This window comes from Arabidopsis thaliana (genome assembly GCF_000001735.4).
Source record: "Arabidopsis thaliana chromosome 1 sequence".
In the NCBI taxonomy this organism is placed as follows: Eukaryota; Viridiplantae; Streptophyta; class Magnoliopsida; order Brassicales; family Brassicaceae; genus Arabidopsis; species Arabidopsis thaliana.
In genome coordinates this window covers 22474212-22492775 of record NC_003070.9, presented here as the reverse complement: position 1 = coordinate 22492775, position 18564 = coordinate 22474212, and the positions used below count along the sequence as shown (strand labels likewise).

At 37.6% G+C, this 18564-nt stretch overlaps 7 protein-coding genes and 1 non-coding gene across 15 annotated transcripts; 5 read left to right on the top strand and 3 right to left on the bottom strand.

Annotated features, from left to right (window-relative positions):
- Positions 1–233: 233 nt before the first annotated feature.
- LCR66 (low-molecular-weight cysteine-rich 66) lies at positions 234–1084 on the top strand. Its single transcript, NM_104788.4, has 2 exons — positions 234–366; positions 587–1084. Exons 1-2 carry the CDS (start codon positions 306–308, stop codon positions 754–756), a joined length of 231 nt encoding a protein of 76 aa, NP_176302.2. The 5' UTR covers positions 234–305; the 3' UTR covers positions 757–1084.
- Positions 1085–1236: 152 nt separating this feature from the next.
- AT1G61065 (1,3-beta-glucan synthase component (DUF1218)) lies at positions 1237–2555 on the top strand. The gene is made up of 3 exons (NM_104787.3): positions 1237–1535; positions 1798–2000; positions 2097–2555. Exons 1-3 carry the CDS (start codon positions 1446–1448, stop codon positions 2344–2346), a joined length of 543 nt encoding a protein of 180 aa, NP_564769.1. The 5' UTR covers positions 1237–1445; the 3' UTR covers positions 2347–2555.
- A 509-nt stretch (positions 2556–3064) lies between these two features.
- On the top strand, positions 3065–4228 carry AT1G61060 (F-box family protein; the record flags this gene model as incomplete). Its single annotated transcript, NM_104786.2, has 2 exons — positions 3065–3601; positions 3962–4228. The coding sequence occupies 2 exons, from the start codon at positions 3065–3067 to the stop codon at positions 4226–4228; spliced, it is 804 nt and encodes a 267-aa protein (NP_176301.2).
- Positions 4229–4414: 186 nt separating this feature from the next.
- On the bottom strand, positions 4415–6119 carry AT1G61050 (alpha 1,4-glycosyltransferase family protein; the record flags this gene model as incomplete). 2 transcript variants are annotated; one of them, NM_001333928.1, is made up of 1 exon in its annotated part: positions 4415–6119. In NM_001333928.1, one exon carries the CDS (start codon positions 6041–6043, stop codon positions 4733–4735), a length of 1311 nt encoding a protein of 436 aa, NP_001321052.1. In that variant the 3' UTR covers positions 4415–4732. The 2 variants fall into 2 exon arrangements, with proteins under 2 accessions (NP_001321052.1, NP_176300.1); NM_104785.2 differs by having other exon boundaries at positions 4492–6040.
- Positions 6120–6806: 687 nt separating this feature from the next.
- On the bottom strand, positions 6807–9672 carry VIP5 (plus-3 domain-containing protein). Of its 3 annotated transcripts, none has more exons than NM_001333926.1 (2): positions 9139–9672; positions 6807–9011 (listed from the first exon to the last, which is right to left on the bottom strand). In NM_001333926.1, the coding sequence occupies exon 2, from the start codon at positions 8957–8959 to the stop codon at positions 7028–7030; it is 1932 nt and encodes a 643-aa protein (NP_001322667.1). In that variant the 5' UTR covers positions 8960–9011; positions 9139–9672; the 3' UTR covers positions 6807–7027. The 3 variants fall into 3 exon arrangements, with proteins under 3 accessions (NP_001322667.1, NP_001322666.1, NP_176299.1); NM_001333927.1 differs by having other exon boundaries at positions 9179–9672; NM_104784.4 differs by having other exon boundaries at positions 9422–9672.
- A 652-nt stretch (positions 9673–10324) lies between these two features.
- AT1G61030 (WAPL (Wings apart-like protein regulation of heterochromatin) protein) lies at positions 10325–14880 on the bottom strand. The gene is made up of 12 exons (NM_104783.3): positions 14398–14880; positions 14195–14294; positions 13753–14092; positions 13427–13539; positions 12934–13062; positions 12739–12832; positions 11970–12646; positions 11547–11794; positions 11233–11380; positions 11046–11143; positions 10881–10962; positions 10325–10779 (listed from the first exon to the last, which is right to left on the bottom strand). The coding sequence occupies exons 1-12, from the start codon at positions 14805–14807 to the stop codon at positions 10696–10698; spliced, it is 2523 nt and encodes an 840-aa protein (NP_176298.1). The 5' UTR covers positions 14808–14880; the 3' UTR covers positions 10325–10695.
- A 49-nt stretch (positions 14881–14929) lies between these two features.
- Positions 14930–15003, top strand: AT1G61020. Its single transcript has one exon. It is a non-coding gene; the product is annotated as a tRNA-Arg (tRNA).
- Positions 15004–15010: 7 nt separating this feature from the next.
- CPSF73-I (cleavage and polyadenylation specificity factor 73-I) lies at positions 15011–18509 on the top strand. Of its 5 annotated transcripts, NM_179504.2 has the most exons (7): positions 15011–15259; positions 15352–15449; positions 15757–15802; positions 15892–16041; positions 16179–17846; positions 18107–18146; positions 18229–18509. In NM_179504.2, the coding sequence occupies exons 1-5, from the start codon at positions 15116–15118 to the stop codon at positions 17820–17822; spliced, it is 2082 nt and encodes a 693-aa protein (NP_849835.1). In that variant the 5' UTR covers positions 15011–15115; the 3' UTR covers positions 17823–17846; positions 18107–18146; positions 18229–18509. The 5 variants fall into 5 exon arrangements, with proteins under 5 accessions (NP_849835.1, NP_001031215.1, NP_001319278.1 ...); NM_001036138.2 differs by lacking the exon at positions 18107–18146; NM_001333924.1 differs by having other exon boundaries at positions 16179–18146.
- The last annotated feature ends 55 nt before the right edge of the window (positions 18510–18564 follow it).

The following is an 18564-nucleotide window of genomic DNA, read 5'->3' as shown; positions in this document are numbered from 1 at the left end:
AAATAATTTCACATTTTTAATAATCTTCATTCACATGTACATATATAATTATATTCTGCCAAAATTTAATTTCATAAACCAAATTTTATATTTGTTTACAACCAAAGAAACGTGAATAGAGCAAGAACCAAAGAAACGGCGATATTGTGGTCAAACAACCACTCTATCTGATAACAAAAACACGTCCAACATGAATTAATAAATAGTCTCTTATCATATCAATTTTCAGTTCCTATATAATTAAGTTTCACTTTCTTCCTTAATAGCTCTTCAAAACACTTTTTGTCCAAACTCTCTCTTAAAAAATGAAGGTCTCTCCTCGTTTGAACTCAGCCCTTCTCCTATTGTTCATGATCCTTGCCACAGGTTCTTAATTCATACCATCATGATACATCTAAATAAAAACTCATGTCAACATGTAATCATCTACATAATATATTTGCAAGTCTACATAATATGATACATATGGTATCCGTCATTGTATTTTGGTTAACATATTTGATGTATGATTATGCAGAAGCTTGTGGATAAGCCCATATTAATTACATGTTCGAATAATCTATAACGTTTAATTAATGTCTTGTAGTGATGGGTCTGGTCACGGTAGAGGCACGGACGTGTGAAACAAGTAGCAACTTGTTCAACGGACCATGTCTGAGCTCAAGCAATTGCGCTAATGTTTGCCACAATGAAGGTTTTTCAGATGGTGACTGCCGTGGATTCCGTCGTCGCTGTTTGTGCACCAGACCTTGTTGATAGATGATCTATTTATATATAATGAATATATATTATCAAAAACTTAATAATCTTTTCTATGTTTTCTATCTCTTTGATCATTTTCTGACTTTTATCCTAGATATCGTTTGCCCTTGAAACAACAATAAGGAGATCTAAAATCTTTAAGCCCTTTTGGCTTGAGCTTTCGATTATCTACCAAGGTTAAACAATAGTGCCTTTTAGTTACCATTTTCAAATCTTATGACTTTTTATGTATCCAATTAGATTGGACTTACGCATCCAATATAAATAAAACATGATTATGTATAATATCGCATTTTTCTTTGAATAACCAATGGTCCATGAGATTTTATCCCGATATTATTGTTAGCTAAAAAAGTTTATAGTGAATTTTTCTTACCACTAGAGCACAAAAAAGTTGATTTACCAACTAAATAAAATTATCTCTTATAATTTCATTTAGCAATAATCAAAATAATATTCGAAAAGACAAAAGAGCATGTAAAAAGCGTGCGAATGGAAAACAAAAAATTAATAACACGTGTCCTCTTCGTTCACAAGTTTCCTCTTTCCTTAGCACAGTATGTTTTTTGACTTCTTCGCGTCGGCGATATTATCCAGAAACAGTAGTGTCGAAGAAGAAGAAGAAGAAGAAGGAGAGATTCTGAGTTTAGGGTTTTGTTTGTGTTGCTTCGAATTGAGCAGCTATGGCTTCCGTGTTGCTACTTCTTCTGGTGTTCGTGTTTGATCTCATTGCTTTTGGTCTTGCTGTTGCTGCAGAGCAACGAAGAACCACCGTCAGTTTCTCTCTCTTTAATTCTTCAAACATTTCTTGTCAAATTTATTTGATTATTAGTGTGTTTATCTCTCAATTTCACATCTTTGGATCTATCTGCTTAGGATTCTTAAAGTTGGGTTCTTGAATTTTTTTTGGGTTTTGTAAAATTCAATTAGTTTCATAGAAAGCTGAAAGCTTTGGTTCTGTTTTGGTTTGTTTCAAAGAGTTGAGATTTGTCCTGTTTTGTGTTCATTGTGTTGTTGTTCCTGATTTTGTTGCAGTGGCAAATTTCTAGAGAATCAAGAGATTTGAGCTACTGTGTGTATGACAAGGACATAGCAACGGGTCTCGGAGTCGGTTCTTTCTTGGTCTTATTAGCGAGTCAGCTCTTAATAATGGTGGCGAGCCGATGTTTATGCTGTGGAAGAGCATTGACACCAAGTGGTTCAAGATCTTGGGCAATTTTTCTCTTCATCACCACCTGGTAACATCCTCTTTTATTCCTTCACAATCTATGTATTATATCATCAAGTGTTTTGTGTCATATATGAATGTCATGGAACTAGGATGATTGTTGCAGGGTTTTCTTCTTCATAGCACAAGTGTGTTTACTTGCTGGCTCTGTACGAAACGCTTACCATACAAAGTACCGTGTCTACTTTGGTAACACTTCCCCTTCTTGTCGATCACTGAGGAAAGGCGTGTTTGGGGCTGGAGCAGCATTCATAGTGCTCACGGGGATTGTCTCCGAGCTTTACTATGTGACCCTTTCGAGGGCCAAAGACTTTCAACCTTCAAGAGATCCCGGTATCCGAATGAGTAGCCTGTAGAACTTACACCTGCTTTGTAGATTTAGAATAGTTATGTTCATTGTTGTTATCATCTTACTATCTTAGGTCATTGTTGTTATGATTTTAATAGTATGGAGGAAACTAACATTATTTTCAATTTCTTAAAATATATGTACCTATCAAAAACGATAGATTGAAAACAATAAAGAACCATAAAGTTGATATATAATAACACTAATTTAAAATTATTTCTTCTTTTTTTTCCTGTCAAAGAACTAATTTAAAAACTCTAAACAATAAATGTGATATAAAATCTACAATAACACTAATTTAAAAATTATAACCAATAAATTTGATATAAAAATTTACAATTACACCTATTTAAAAAATACGAAAATATCTCTACCTAATTAAAATCAATATATTGGAAAAAGCATAAATCAGATGGCATTAAGTTAAAGGATACAAAATGTTTAGATAAAAAGTATCTAAAAATTCATTTGATAGAAAATCTTCAATAACATTAATTTCGAATTTCCTAAAATATCATTATCTAATTAAAACTGATAAACTGGAAGAGGATTAAACAAAAGCGATGTCATTAAACTTAATGATACAAAATATTTATATAAGAAAATCTAAAGATATTTACTTCTTTAAAAAAAAAACTCATCAACCCTTATAAATATAAAAGATTGAACTCACAAAAAAAAACAGCCACTAGAAATAGAACCATTTGACCTTTGATCCATTCACCATGAACCATCAGAAGTCCACAACCTCTGGGGACGACGAAACAGATTATTTTGATGCTATCCATGTTGATCTCTTCACTGCTAAGATCTTGTCGAAACTGCCAGTGAAGTCTATAGCTCAGTGTCGTTGCGTATCAAAGCTATGGTCATCACAAATTCGTCGTCCATATTACAACATGTTGTTCCCGATCATGTCTCCAGCCCCACCGCGGATCCTTTTCACCATCGAAAATGCAGAAGGGTTGTTCTTCTACACTTCACCTCAGCCTCGAAACCCTGATGAGAACACGTCTCTTGTAGCCACCCTTCATCATAGGACAAGTGGAAACAGTTTACTTATAACAAGTCCTCCTGTTGGCGGATTGTTATGTCTTGAACATGATCGAAAGAATTATTCAAGAGTGCTGGTGATTTCTAATCCCATCACAGGAGAGTTTTTAGCATTGCCCAAACTGAGAATAAACGAGATTAAGAAAGAGTTGTTATATCTAAATGAAACATATATTTTTGGGTATGATCCAATAGACAAACAGTCGAAGGTATTGCGTATAACCTCGTCGTCGTGTCGCTTACCCAAATTCGGTAAGTATCATGTTCTCACATTCGAGTCTGGAAACAAAAATCTCTTATGGAGAAAGACTGAATGTTGCACACTTCATTTTCCTATGGGAGATATTAGGGCGATGTGCATAAGTGGTATCTTGTATTATGCAGCGGATGTCTCAACTAACTTTACGATCGCTTGCTTTCATGTTAGGTCTGAGGATTTTACTTTTATTGACATTAATCAAGACATAAAAAAGATGGGACAAACCCTCAATTTTATCGACGTCAAGGGTAAATTAGGTGCTTTTTGTTACAAAAAATTCTCTAAAACTTTTGAATTGTGGGTTTTAGAGGATGCAGAGAGACATCAATGGTCAAAGCATATCTACCAATTGCCTAATAGATATTTGAACAAAGTTGTTGCTGCTGGAGTGGTTGGTAGTAGCGAAATTGTGTTTTACAGAAAGTATACACGAGAACAAGATCAGTTCTTCATAGCTTACTACAATCTCGAGAGCAACATTATCACAAGAGTAATACTTGAAGTTCCACTATTGTTTAGTGGGACGTGTTGTGTTAATGCATTTACAAACTATGTAGGAGATGTGAGACTTATGTAAGCGTTTACTTGTTCCAAAAGTAAACTTATCTCAATATTTATCTTTGTATTTTATGTTTCGTGCGTGTCTTTTAAAGTTAAACATTTTCTTATTTTGGTTTCGGATGGTTAACATTTTTTTGGAATTTTTGATTTATACAACGCTCAGATTGTTATGATGGTGATTCTTTGGTTTTGTTATTGATATATATGAAACTTTAAAACATTATTCGTAATCGGCAGTGAGCAAATAACAATGATCATAATGCTAAACAATTTAAAACAGCAAAAAGATATTGCAATGGACAAATTCGAATCAAATTGTCGATGCAAAATCCGGCAGTTTTTCACGATTCGGCAAATATAACACTTTTGATGTACAAATTACAAAATACACATTGCCTATTTGTACGGCTCCTAAGAATGGCAGATAGATCAGCACATCTGTATGTTCACAACACACAAAGATTTGTCCTTTTTTTTGTCTCTCTCTCTATCTCTCTTGTGGAAATTTACTTTACATGTTTTAACTTAAATGTAAAGAAGAAGAGTTACAAAAGATGCAAGAATGAGACATGAGTTGATGAATGATGCTTCCTTCTTCAATCCTGAGTTTCTTACTCTCTCTGTTCCAAAGATGAACAGCGAATGTATTTTTGCGTAAATGCGTAAGCCTCTTCCGCAACCAAGCATCGCTCTCATTCGTGGGCGCTCTGTAGAATCCTTTGATTCTAGTCCAGTCCACCGGATAAAATGCAGATGGTGGAAGAACAGAGAATCCCAAATCTGAAGAGGATGATATCTTGATTCTTGTAATGACTCTCGACACTAAGTAGGGACCGTTGTGTCCCCATTTGTTACCGTTAAAGGTTCTTGAGAATTCGTCGATGAACCTTTTAAGCAAAGGATGGTTCTTGTCGAAGATGAGCACCGCGTTGTTGAGCCTACTCCATTTTTTTGTAACCGGGTCAACTGTTTGTGCTCCGATTACGTTGTGGAGATTGCTGAGAGATTTGAGGATTATAACGTCTGTGTCTAAGTAGATTCCGCCGTATTTGTAGAGCAGGACTAATCTTAGAAGGTTTGAGAGGTTTTGCTCTAATGGAATCACTCCTGGACTGAGTGTTCCTTTCTTCAATCTTTCAAACCATTTCTCTGCTGATGTATCTTTGAAGATGTAAGCAAAATCAGGTTTGATTGGAAGCACTTTAAGCCCTTTATCTGTAAAGGGTTTCAAGATTAAGGTTCCTCTGTCACAGTCAAATGAGTTTGAGACCAAGATCAAACAGCCATTTGGGTGAAATTTGAAGAGACTTTCTATAGTGAATCGCTCTCGATCACCGAAAGATTCTATGGAGGAGATCCAAGTCATGAAGAAGAGTGACTCACAAGAAGATTTGGACAACAAAGACTTGACCCTCGTCTGGAATCTTTGTCTTGATTTGACTTGTAACCGCTGTGTTATCGCAGGAGTTAACTCGGTACTTCTCTTGAATCTCCTCGTCTTTTTCTCTATCCTCGTCGACGAAACGTTCTGCTTCTGTATGAACCCTAAAGAGGTTTCTTTCACCACAAGTAACAATGAAGAATCTGACACAGATGATGATGTTGATGTCTGGTGATGAAGAATCTGAAGATGAGTTGGTGAAAGAGTGGATTGAATAGGTTGGTTGGGAACAAGATGAAGAGAGAAAACAGAGAAGCTGTTATAGATTAAGAGAAGCATGAGAAGGAGACCAAGAAGAGACATGGGAAGACAAAAAACAAAGGAGACTATCAATCTTTTTAATCTCTGCACTAACAGAACTTGTTCTGTTCTTCTGCTCTGTTCCATCATTTGATTTCTTTTCTTCAAACAATGTTTGCAAAAGACAGACTTGTTCTTCTGTAAGAGATTTTTATTTTTATTTTTTGTAAGGCTAGAGGTTGTGTGTATTAGTATTAGTGAGATCACCAATACAAAATAGTATTATAATAAGTGCGAATAGTTTTTTACTTAACTATCATATGAAGAGTGTGGTAGAGTTCTAGTTTTGATGTATCAAATTACTAGAATTAATAAAAGTATTATTTTAGGTTTTTAGTTAGTTTAATAAGGTAAATAGCTAAAAATGTCAATTAGGACCAATCATGGTTATCCATGGAAGAAACTCACTAGAAACAATCAGACCAGACCAATTAGAAAAATATTATTCACCTTATATGATTCATTACTTGGAAACACATGCAAGAGATAGTTTCCAAGCATAACCATGACTTTAATCGGTTTCTTGAGCAATTGAAACACTAATTATTGACTCACCATATGCAATAATAAGGTTGGTGGTTGAAATGTATTTTAAAACTCAATGGTATATTTTTTTGTATAATAAATTATTAATATAAAAAAGATTTTATTCTTATAAAATATATTTGCATTATAATGACAGATATTGGATTTTATTGATAAGTCAACACTTCTCTTTCAATTGTGTTACGAGTAATTTGTTTTTATCGTCCACGATCCATACACGAGCATGATGATTGCATAATCACTAACTTCTACAAAACCAAACTAATATTGAACTGTTAATTAGCTCATAACTAAATTCATCTAATTAAGAGTAGCAAAACTGCAAAAGACTTGATTTTCTAATTTCATGCAGTCATACACTAATCAGGAGAGTTCACACAAAAACGAGTACAAAAATATTTCAAGAAAAAACAAACTGATCTAAACATATTTTGTGGAGTACAAAAGAAAGATATGAAGAAAAGAAGAACCAAGAAGCAGTTTTCAGAAGATAATGAAACACTGAGACTTGAAAAAAATGCAAATAAATCAGAGAAGACCTCTCCTTCTCTTGTAATCACTAACAGTTAACGTAAGGCCATGTCTCTTGCCATCGTTCTCTGCGACTCTGCATCCCACAGTTGCTTCGGTCAGTTGCTTCCTCGCCATGAACGCTTTCTGTACTCCTTGAGGTCCTCCGTACTTCTGTAAAGCCGTTAGCGATAACGACAATTCAAAGTTATGAAGCTGATTGTGTTCTGCTCCTTGACCTATTGGAGCTCTTGTGTCTATTAGCTTTCCTGCCTCTGCAGCTGCTTCTAAAGCTGCTTCTGTCGCTTCAACACCTGCTCCTGCATCTGCTCCATTGGTCTCAACCGCTGCTGCAACCGCTGCCTCGTTCTCTTCTCCATCTTTCCCCTTGTTTTTCCCGTTGTAGTAGTTTGATGATCGGGTCCATCTTCTTGAAAACGGATCATACCCTGCTTCACCGGCTTTGAGACTAGCAGTTATTGATTTTACCTCAGATGCGTTCTTGAAATTCTCGGCTCTGTTCTTCTTGTTCATCTCAGCAAGTTTAAGCGCTTTTTTATCTACCCCTTTCTTGTTCCGTGAAGCGTCGAGCTGTTTGATTTTCGACTTGATCCTCTCTACACCTGCTTCATCGTTTTTGCTCTGCGCAATTTCCAATTCTTTTCTAAGCCGATCTTTCTCGGCCGCAACATTCATTGGCCTGACTGACGCAGATTTTTTCTCCTGCAGCATCTGTTTAACAGTTTCCGCAGAGTAAACAAAACTGTTTGTTCTTTGTATCGCTTCTTTCTTCTCCGATATATCTTGCTTTGTGGGCATGCGACCATTTGTTCGCTCAACCTCTCTGATCCATTGCCTATACTCTTCCTCCAGCGGATGACCATCTGAGATCATAGCCATTTGCCATCGAGCCGCCGAGGTTTCATTTCCCCAGACGACGTTAAGGTACTTGTGTGTAGTTTTATTCTCTAGCTTGTAGGTCTTGTCAGGATCGGTTGCATCAACATTCTTCACCCAGCAGAGTCTGTAAATTGGACCACTCTTTGACCTTCCGATCCCAACCCTCACAAAGCACCCAACTATAAGCTCTTCAAAGAAAGGCTCCATTAGCCATTTGGCAAGCTTAGACCGTCTAATGGTAACTTCCTTAACATCCTCAAACGTAGGCACATCTGACCTGTCATCATCACTGTCTAGCATTCCTCCATTCGAGCCTTCATCATCACTCTGAGACCTACTATCACTGTCACTTTGGCTGGAACTACTCAAATTGGAGGAAGCTAACGGTTTCCTCTTCGTTGATGAGAAATCTCGACTACCTGAACCACCTTTTGATGCATCTCTCAGTTTCCTGAGAGCTGCTGGGTCCTGCTGCTTCATACGCTTCGCCCTCAATTCATTCAGGGCATCATCCTTAGCAGCGGCTCTGTCTGCAGATCTAGCAGATGAACGCACACCACGAGAGGCCGGAAGAGGCTGAGTCTCCTTTTTAGAAACAGGGGTTTTCTCACTTTCTCTCTTGGACCTAAGTTTCTCAGTGAAGTTCTTATCACCTTTCTTATCAGCACGTTCAGAGAGAATCATCTCTCTCTGAAACTCAGTCATTCCAGCAAGCTTCTGCCTGTCTTCCTCATTCTTGTAAAGGTCATCTCCAAAATCAGACTCCTCGCTGCTGTCACCTTCACGATCAGATGGTCCATCACCATAACCACCTTCAACTCGAGCAGCTCGATCTTCTCTCTCTGCCTCCAATCTCTTCTTCAAAGGAACTTGAGACCCAGAGGGTTTTCTACTAGCATAGCCACGATCTTCATCAGAATCATCCCTTGAATCGCTACTACCATCAGAGTAAGAACCCTCACGTCTCCTCGATGATGGAGGATGACGACTCCTCCCTGCTGAATTTGTTCTCCCAGCAGCTTCCAAAAGCAAGTTCTCTAAATCACCCATAATCTTCTAAGGAGGCTCACAAGTAACGAATTTAAATGGTTTTCACTGTCACCTGAAATTATGAGAAGTATACAGTTAGAGAAGCAAAAGACCTCACCACATTGGTCAAGTACGGTGTATACCACAAAAAACCAGTAGATAGCTAACTACAAGAGCAAAACAATCCTTTGGATTCTAACCCTAGATAAGCCATTAATAGGGTTAAGGAAAACTTTTCACCCAATCAGGTAACGGTGAAGTCTAAAGCCAAATCGCGGTTTTGCGAAAACCAATACGAGTTTCTGAGGTTAATCAAGCGAATTCGGAGACGGAGAAGGATCGATTTCTGGTATGGATCTTCAATTTGATTGGAAGAGGTAAGGACGGCGGAAACAGGGAACGCAGAAGCCGTTTGTGGCGGAGAAAAGGAAATAGAGAGAGGGAAGGGTATAGAAAAGAAGAGAAAAGTTGAAGGAGACTCACTTGAGATCAGACGGAGAAATCGTCGGAAAGTGTTGCAGAGATCGACGACGGGCGGCTAAAGGAGAAGAAGGAAGGGGTGAAAAACGAAAGAGTAATGTCGAAATTGTCGAGAGGAAGCAGATGCTGAAGTCTTTTTATTTTTTAAGAAGAAGAGCTGAACAAGGGAAAAACTATATATTTAATGAAAAACCCCTTCAATGTAAATATTGCAAAACGGGAAAAATGTCACTAAAATTCCCCACTTATTGAAAGCATTCATTTAAATCCTCAACTTCTAACAAAACGAAACAAATATTAATTTTACGTTGATTTTCTAAACAAAAATCAGATTTATGTTGTCTTTCCAAATAAATACCAAATTTTTGTTAATATGGTCATGTTAAGCATGATGTTAAGTAAATTATCAGATCCCGTTAACAAAATTAAATTTCTATTAACATACCCGTTAATTCAAACGTTATTGCTTTTTATAAAAACAAAGCGACGTCGTTTAATTGTAACAGGATGTGTTATCCCACTTAACGGCATGTCTAATATGACTAGGTCAACGAAAGTTTAGTATTTATTTGGAAAGTCAACAAAATTGGTATTTATTTGAAAACTCGACATAAGTTTGATATTTATTTCGTTTCGTCGTTTAAAATATCACTAAAATCCTCAACTTGTTAAAAATGTTGATTTTAATTACACTTTTCCTATTGCAAAACTATAAATTATCACTTATCTTAGTTTATCACTAATTCGTTCTCAATCATAAATTGGAATTAATCATGTGAGTATTGATTAATATATTTTTTCAAAAACAAAGATATTTTCTTATACTAGAGGAAAATGAGTCAGAAAAAAAAAAGAATTTTTTTCTTTAGGCTAGAAAATTATGACTCTTTCATAGTTTCATTAAGCCTCGTAATTCCAATATTGATGATTATGAATAACAAAGAAAATGTGATTTTGAGCACACAAATAAACGATATACTAAGATACGATATGATTAACTCTCATTAAGCAATCTATTTCTATATATCTGTTTGTTCTTTCTTTGTATGACAAAAGTACAAAAGAATGGGGGATGTGAATTACTAAACTAAGCTGAACCAAAAAAACAAAACCTCAAAAGAAAGAACTAAAAGATACTCTATTTGTGTCCATATTATACGTGTAACATGTTCCATTGTGTGAGACCACTAACTATAAGTGTGGAGCAAACCCAAAGTGTGGCAGAAGCTGTACAGTGAGAGGAGAACGAAGATGTCGCCTGTTTTTTTCCCTCCGTTCTATGGCAATTTGCACGACTCGATAACTTCCATAACCACTTTATGTGTTTCTGGAGGAATCATGTCCAGTGTTGTATGAAACGCCTAACACAGTAAGAACAAGTACATGGTCGCATCAAAAGGTTTCAGTGCGCATACCACATCGACTACTAAGACTGAAATATGAAGGGTTTAGAGGAACGTACCACAAATCTATCCAACACGGGTACCAGAATTGCCATGTCGCGTTTTGGGAGATAATCTCTGATGGCATTTCGTATACTTCTACTGCTAAGAATAAGAGATTATGTTACAACTTTTTGAGAATTAGAATACTTAAAAAGGTAGTAAGGAAGATATAGATAAATAACCTTTCTGTGGATAGAAATGCAAGTAGAAGGGCAGAATATGCCTCCACGATCATCTTTTCCGCTTCCTTTTCGCTTTCTAAAACAGCTTCTTCATCGTCCTGAAACATGAGGAAGGAGCAGGTTTTAAGACATACTTTCTACTAAGGGCTATTTAAATTCGACAAGAAAACAATGATTAGATACCAACCAAAGTGAAAGTACTCGTTTCATCTTTGGTGTCTGCGGATCCTTTATTGGTGAGAAAGATTGAACATAAAAGAGGGATCATGTCTTGTTCACTATCTTGTAACCCTTCTGGATTGGTAATCGGAACACTAGCTGCCGCGAGCCTTGACCTGGACCAAATAATAACTGATTAGCGAATATTTTTCAAGACATGGGTACGAGTCAGATCATAATATTATGAAATCACGAGTTCCCCCCATTTGCATAAAAGACAATCAGTGACTATGTTTTCCTGAGTTGACATAAAGATGTAAATCGAAAAGAGCAGTTTGGTACCTGTTTATTCCGTTTTTCTCCACCAAGTTTACCAGTAGCCCCAGGATGGCAACAAGAAAATCTAATTCCTGGTCTGTGAGATGTTTATCTTTCTGGTGGCATGTCCCGGACTCCATCTGACTGTAAAGCGGAGATCTGGTGAAGGAAGGAAAGTGTCCAACAACTAATTCAGCCATGCTCTCCAGTCCTCCGCAGGCAGCAACTTCCCGACAACCAACAGAATTACCATTTGTTAGGTTCATTAATACCTGAAAATATGTTCAACAGAATCAGAACGTAGCAAAAGATCACATGATATCCTCACATATCTAAACAGATTAGCATAAAAGGTGACATTCCATTCTGGTCCAAACATATTTTCATTCCAGCTGCAGAAATTTGTTACATAACAGAAAAGTAATTGTTAAAAAGACTGTACATTACCTTCACGGCTGTTAAAAGGCAATCAGATAAAAGACAGAGACATCCTTTATCAATGTCATATGTTAAAGAAGGTTGCTCTGTTACATGGTGATCTCTATCACTTGATTCCTCCTGAGAATTTAAACCATGGTTTGATTCCTCCTGGCTCGAGAAGAGCTGAAGCGAGCGTTCATCTTTCTTATCTCTGTAGCTTCCCTTCCTCTTTTGACCTTTAGATTTCTTTTGCTTTCCTACTGCCCATCTGGAAGGTCCTGAATCTTCTAAATCAAATGAAAAAGGATCTTGACTATCCTCGAAGGATGCAAAGTTTTCAACTTTTTTACAACTGGATTCTCTAGTTTGGCTAGTCCTTGTTTTACTTCTGGAAATGCCACTACCCAATGAGGCTAATCTGCCTGCAAACGACCCAGTGTTGGAACCAGCTGTAGTCGTCAGCGTGCAGTGATCAATTGTCGACATTACACTTGATTGAGACCCCGGCTTTGGTGTCGTTGAGCAACCTACCAGGAATGCAGACTGATTTCTCTTGGATACGCTCAAACTTTTTATGGAGCTAAAGCCAGTGGTAGAGCAAGTATCTGAACTAATAATTGTCACAAAGCCCTTCTTAACAGCAGAAGCTAGATGTGGCTGAGGGTGAGGATGCTTTTCGTTCCTGTGAGCACGTAACTGAAGACCTGGTGTAATCATTCCAACCAGCCATCAGCATAAGAGATGATAACATACGAAGCAAGTCATGGTGGTAAAATCCAAATATAGGAATGGGTACCTGAAAGTATTTTGATGACACTTATCATGAGCTCTGTGAAAGACAGTCGGGATTCATGAGAACCCATGCTTTTATTAAGTCTGAGCAAATGAATCTGAAAGATATATTATGTACAGTTATTTTTTAGGTGCAAACTGCAGAGCTATTCAATACAAGCTATCATGAGGCTGGGAATCCAAAATAAATAAAAGTTACCTGGTTTTCTGTGCTGAGGAATGTAGCATTCTCCATGATTTTTAGACATTTCAGAAGTAACATCAGACTCTGCTTATTCAAGTCATCTTTTATATCCTCGACAGAGAGTGTGTCATGAGTCACCCAGCTCTGCAAACAAAATATGCAATAGAGACTCTTATTAAATACAGTTGCAAAGGTCCAGTAACTATTGACAACTTAAGTACAGAGTCTTTGCCACCACTAAGACAGACATCCAACTTGTCCACAACAAACGCAGTCACAATAACATTAAACTGTGTTACACAAACAAGAGAATTCTCTTGCCCAAGGACAAGAAAAGAACCTTGACTTGCAACGATTTTCAGCAATAAATTAGATTGAAATAAAACATGAACCTGAAGATAGCAAACAATTATAAAGCTACCAATCTACGACACTTTACACAAGTTATTGACGTCCTAGCCAAATAAAGACATATATAGCAAGATCCCTATAACATACAGGTTCACACCTCCATTACAGTGTGGCAATCCATAACAACATCAAAGACAGCATCAAGTCCTCCAAGTTCTCTCAGTTTCTCCTTGAACATTCCTCCAGATTTTTTCACAGTACCAGAGGTATCTGGATGGGGAATGATAATATCAATAATTAGAAATTTATAAATCAATTATAATCTGGTCGTAGGATTCTATTACCGCTGACACATTTGTTAAACTGATTCACTGAAGCAGATAACATAACTTTCCAATTCTATAACTCAATATAATATACCAGATGCGTCTTAAATAGTTAGCTAGTCATTGTTCCAGCAAAACAGACAGGAAGTTAAAGTACCATCAAAAGAGATTTTGGACAAGCACGCCTTCTCCATCACCAACAAAGCTACCCATTTCGTACTTAGCTCAGGCCTCATCCTCTCGATTTTATAGCTATCAATCAATCTCAACTCCTTGCAATTAACAAGAATTTCCTGAGCTCTGTCAATTATATCACAGGAGCTTAAATCATGCATACTGGCTGCATCACGTGCTGCATCAACATCCTTGATTATTGATAAGAGCCTAGATCCTATATTCCGCGGCTTTACTTTAGTACTGGCAGAAACCACAGGTCTCAACAGCTTAACCAAAAACTTGATGGAGTTGGGTGACTCCATAAAGTGATCATCTTGACCCTAGAATCATGAACATAAAACTAGTAAACAAGAGAAAAATGCCAATGGAGCAAGAGAAAAGAGCATCACAAGCAGATTTCACAATGCAAATAAGTTACTTACATCAGTAGTTAGCACAAAGAAAAGGGTAGCTGCAGCAAGATTGCTTGGTATGTCATCAAGGCAAAGACCCAAAATCGCATCAATTATGGACTGTGAGATCCTGAAATAACAAAATTCAGAAACTTTTAAAAGAACTCGACTTCAAACAAACCCTAGAAAGTCTAGAAAGGAAGATACTGAAAATCTTAAGTAAATAAACATACCCTAAAGCTCTCAAAGAGCGTCGCTGATACTGAGATTCACAAATCGAGAGTAGAGAGGACAAAGCAGCTCTTCTGATCCTAACTTTATGTCCTTTCTTCAACCCATCAAGAGCGAAGTTAACTTCGTCCTCATTCTCAATTAACTCGCCGAACTCTTGAGCCTCCATCAAAGTCGAATTCGAACCAAACCCTCCACCACCGTTTCTGGGTCTCTTGTTCCTCTTCTCAGAAAAATCATTATCCGAAAAAGTGGATCTTGAAGAATAATTCCAGACACAAGATGATTCTTGAGTTGAGAAATCAACTGGCTCGAGTTCTGGAGATGAAGAAGACGGAAAAATATGTTCCGCCCGCGAGACGTCGTCGTTTAACATCCCCGGCTTGCGACGGCCGTAAGTTCGCTCCATCATCGCCGAGAAAGCTTCGAATTTTCTCTTCGTTCGCAGATTTGAGTGACAAAATAAGACAAGGGTATTTTCGGTATATAATATGACTTTCTATATAAATATAATATTTTCAATTGCTATGTATTGACCGCATAGCGCAGTGGATTAGCGCGTCTGACTTCGGATCAGAAGGTCGTGGGTTCGACTCCCACTGTGGTCGTTTTTTTTTTTTTAAAGGCTTTTAGGGTTTGAAGATATACACTAACTGAAATTGCTGTACTCAGTTCTTTGAGTTTCTTCTTCTCTTGGAGGAAAATCGAGAAAGACGAAACATGGCTTCTTCTTCTACTTCTCTGAAAAGAAGAGAGCAACCAATTTCGCGAGATGGAGATCAACTTATCGTTACTCCGTTAGGAGCCGGAAGTGAAGTGGGTCGTTCCTGTGTTTACATGTCCTTCCGAGGCAAAAATATTCTGGTCAGCTTCTCCGTTTTGTTCTAATCAAGCAAATGTGTTTTGATTTTGTTGTTGGGGCATGTCTTATAGTTGATTTTGGTTGTGTTGTGCAGTTTGATTGTGGGATTCATCCTGCGTACTCGGGCATGGCTGCGTTGCCTTACTTCGATGAGATTGATCCTTCTTCCATTGATGTCCTCTTGATTACTCAGTATGTTTCCTTCTTCTTCCTCTTTTGGCTAATACCCATTAAGAAAAATTGAAACTTTGAAGAGAAAATGATAGTCTTGATTTGAATAGAATGATAATTTGAGCAAAATCTTCGAAGTTTAAGTTTGTTTATACAAAAACAGAAGGATGATGTGTAGTAGAGAGACCTTCTTGGATTAATTAGTTCAAGCTTGTAGGAGGCTAGAGTTTGTTCTGTCTCTGTTTGTCTACTTGAAAGAGTTTGTGTTTTGTGTAAGAGGTTTATTGGGTTAAGATAACATATAATGTGTTGATGCTTTTGGTTGCAGCTTTCATATAGATCATGCAGCATCTCTACCTTATTTTCTGGAGAAGGTTTGTTTCTCTTTTCAAAATGATTTTGTTTTTTGGGATGTGTTAAAACATAGCTGAGAACTAATTCAGGTTATTGATGTTTTGATCAGACGACATTCAATGGGCGGGTTTTCATGACACATGCAACAAAGGCCATCTACAAGCTGTTGCTTACAGATTATGTAAAAGTGAGCAAAGTGTCTGTGGAAGATATGTTGTTCGATGAACAAGACATCAACAAGTCTATGGACAAAATTGAGGTTAGTACTGCATTATATTCTATGACTATGTTTATACTTTGACTGCTCCACTAGGTTTGGGATAAGTTCAAAAGAAATTAAATCTGCTTCAAAACTGTGATTGTTGAGTTAAGGTTTATATTTGATTTCCTCTATAGGTAATTGACTTCCATCAAACAGTTGAAGTGAATGGCATAAAGTTCTGGTGTTACACGGCAGGCCATGTTTTGGGTGCAGCCATGTTTATGGTGGATATAGCTGGTGTCCGAATCCTCTATACAGGCGACTATTCCCGTGAGGAAGACCGACATCTGAGAGCAGCTGAGCTTCCTCAATTCTCCCCTGACATATGCATCATTGAATCCACTTCTGGTGTCCAGCTTCATCAATCTCGTCATATTCGTGAGAAACGCTTCACTGATGTAATCCATTCAACGGTTGCTCAGGGTGGACGTGTGCTGATCCCGGCTTTTGCACTGGGCCGTGCTCAGGAACTTCTCTTGATTCTTGATGAATACTGGGCGAACCACCCAGATCTACACAATATCCCAATCTACTATGCATCACCACTCGCCAAAAAGTGTATGGCGGTTTACCAAACCTACATATTATCTATGAACGACAGAATCCGCAACCAGTTTGCAAATTCTAATCCGTTTGTGTTCAAGCACATTTCTCCATTAAACAGCATCGATGATTTTAATGATGTCGGTCCATCTGTGGTAATGGCTACTCCTGGAGGTCTTCAAAGCGGTCTCTCAAGGCAACTCTTTGACAGCTGGTGTTCAGATAAGAAGAATGCTTGTATCATACCAGGTTATATGGTGGAAGGTACACTGGCCAAGACGATAATTAATGAACCAAAGGAGGTGACTCTTATGAATGGTCTTACTGCTCCGCTCAACATGCAAGTGCACTATATATCGTTCTCTGCTCATGCAGATTACGCGCAGACGAGCACGTTCTTGAAAGAGCTCATGCCTCCTAACATCATCCTTGTTCACGGTGAAGCTAACGAGATGATGAGGCTCAAACAGAAGCTCTTAACAGAGTTTCCTGATGGAAACACAAAGATCATGACCCCGAAGAACTGTGAGTCAGTGGAAATGTATTTTAATTCTGAGAAATTGGCGAAAACCATTGGGAGATTGGCGGAAAAGACACCTGATGTTGGCGATACAGTAAGCGGGATTCTGGTGAAGAAAGGGTTCACTTATCAGATAATGGCACCTGACGAACTCCATGTTTTCTCACAGCTATCAACAGCAACTGTAACTCAGCGAATTACAATCCCGTTTGTAGGAGCTTTTGGTGTGATAAAACATCGCCTGGAGAAGATTTTCGAGAGCGTGGAATTTTCAACAGATGAGGAATCGGGGCTTCCAGCACTGAAAGTTCATGAAAGAGTAACGGTGAAACAAGAGTCAGAGAAGCACATCTCACTTCAGTGGTCATCAGATCCAATAAGTGACATGGTTTCAGACTCCATTGTAGCTCTGATTCTCAACATCAGCCGAGAAGTCCCCAAGATCGTTATGGAAGAAGAAGATGCTGTGAAATCCGAGGAAGAGAACGGGAAGAAAGTTGAGAAAGTGATATACGCACTTCTTGTTTCGCTTTTCGGGGATGTGAAACTAGGAGAAAACGGGAAACTGGTGATTAGGGTCGATGGCAATGTCGCTCAGCTGGATAAAGAGAGTGGAGAGGTAGAGAGTGAGCATTCAGGTCTTAAGGAAAGAGTGAGAGTAGCTTTTGAGCGGATTCAGAGCGCTGTGAAACCAATCCCTCTCTCAGCTTCTTAGTAGCTTTTTAAAGTCATCGTTGAGGTATCTTAAATCATCATAGAGTTTTATCCATCTGATGATGTTTCTGTTCCCATGTTTAGTAATAGTGAATGATCAAGTCTAATGGATGTTATTTAAGAAGGTGTTTATTGAGAAACTTTGCTACTACCCTACTGTGATAATGATCAAGTCTTATGGATGTTATCAACTATGAGTTTTTAACTTTTTTAGGTTTTTTCATAAATCATTTTGCTGATTCGTGCTTTTCCCATATGCATTTTTCTATCATTATGCTGATCTAGGATATGGAAGCAAAAGCTTTGTGGTGCATCAAGTTAAGAGGTTTCTAAAGTTAAAAAAGTACTAGGCTTCTTCCAGATTCTTTGTAAGACATATTAGTGAGCCTTGCTTTTGATATTTGCAGTTTCATGAATACACGGTGTCGTTTGATGCGTTTCTACCAAGCCTCTAAAGTACAAGGCAGGTCTGATTGAGCTAAAGTAAGGTAGAAGAGAGATTGTAATGAGCACATTTTCTATTATTTTTCCACGTACAAAGTATACATTATTCACATCAGTGAATGTCTCTTGACCTCTATGTTTTGGCAAGATGTCTAGTGCATCAAGATATTAAGACCAAATCTCTACAATATTAAAATGCTTAATTTTTTTTTTTGTAGATTAAAGTTTCTTTTTTAATTTTATTTATAAAAGCTTCTACGTTCTACCGTATCCAAATATGCATCAATATCTGCAGAGAC

Excerpts from the sequence above, each read along its gene's own strand:
- VIP5 (NM_001333926.1), bottom strand. The coding sequence starts at position 8,959 with ATGGGTGATTTAGAGAACTTGCTTTTGGAAGCTGCTGGGAGAACAAAT.
- AT1G61030 (NM_104783.3), bottom strand. The coding sequence starts at position 14,807 with ATGATGGAGCGAACTTACGGCCGTCGCAAGCCGGGGATGTTAAACGAC. Across the intron at positions 12,647-12,738 it reads TGTCATCAAAATACTTTCAG|GTCTTCAGTTACGTGCTCAC; the intron begins GTACCCATTCCT and ends TGATTACACCAG. Across the intron at positions 11,144-11,232 it reads AAACGAGTACTTTCACTTTG|GACGATGAAGAAGCTGTTTT; the intron begins GTTGGTATCTAA and ends CTCATGTTTCAG.
- CPSF73-I (NM_001036138.2), top strand. The coding sequence starts at position 15,116 with ATGGCTTCTTCTTCTACTTCTCTGAAAAGAAGAGAGCAACCAATTTCG. Across the intron at positions 15,450-15,756 it reads GATGTCCTCTTGATTACTCA|CTTTCATATAGATCATGCAG; the intron begins GTATGTTTCCTT and ends TTTTGGTTGCAG. Across the intron at positions 16,042-16,178 it reads AGTCTATGGACAAAATTGAG|GTAATTGACTTCCATCAAAC; the intron begins GTTAGTACTGCA and ends TTTCCTCTATAG.
- LCR66 (NM_104788.4), top strand. The coding sequence starts at position 306 with ATGAAGGTCTCTCCTCGTTTGAACTCAGCCCTTCTCCTATTGTTCATG. Across the intron at positions 367-586 it reads GTTCATGATCCTTGCCACAG|TGATGGGTCTGGTCACGGTA; the intron begins GTTCTTAATTCA and ends AATGTCTTGTAG.
- AT1G61065 (NM_104787.3), top strand. The coding sequence starts at position 1,446 with ATGGCTTCCGTGTTGCTACTTCTTCTGGTGTTCGTGTTTGATCTCATT. Across the intron at positions 1,536-1,797 it reads CAGAGCAACGAAGAACCACC|TGGCAAATTTCTAGAGAATC; the intron begins GTCAGTTTCTCT and ends ATTTTGTTGCAG. Across the intron at positions 2,001-2,096 it reads TTTCTCTTCATCACCACCTG|GGTTTTCTTCTTCATAGCAC; the intron begins GTAACATCCTCT and ends TGATTGTTGCAG.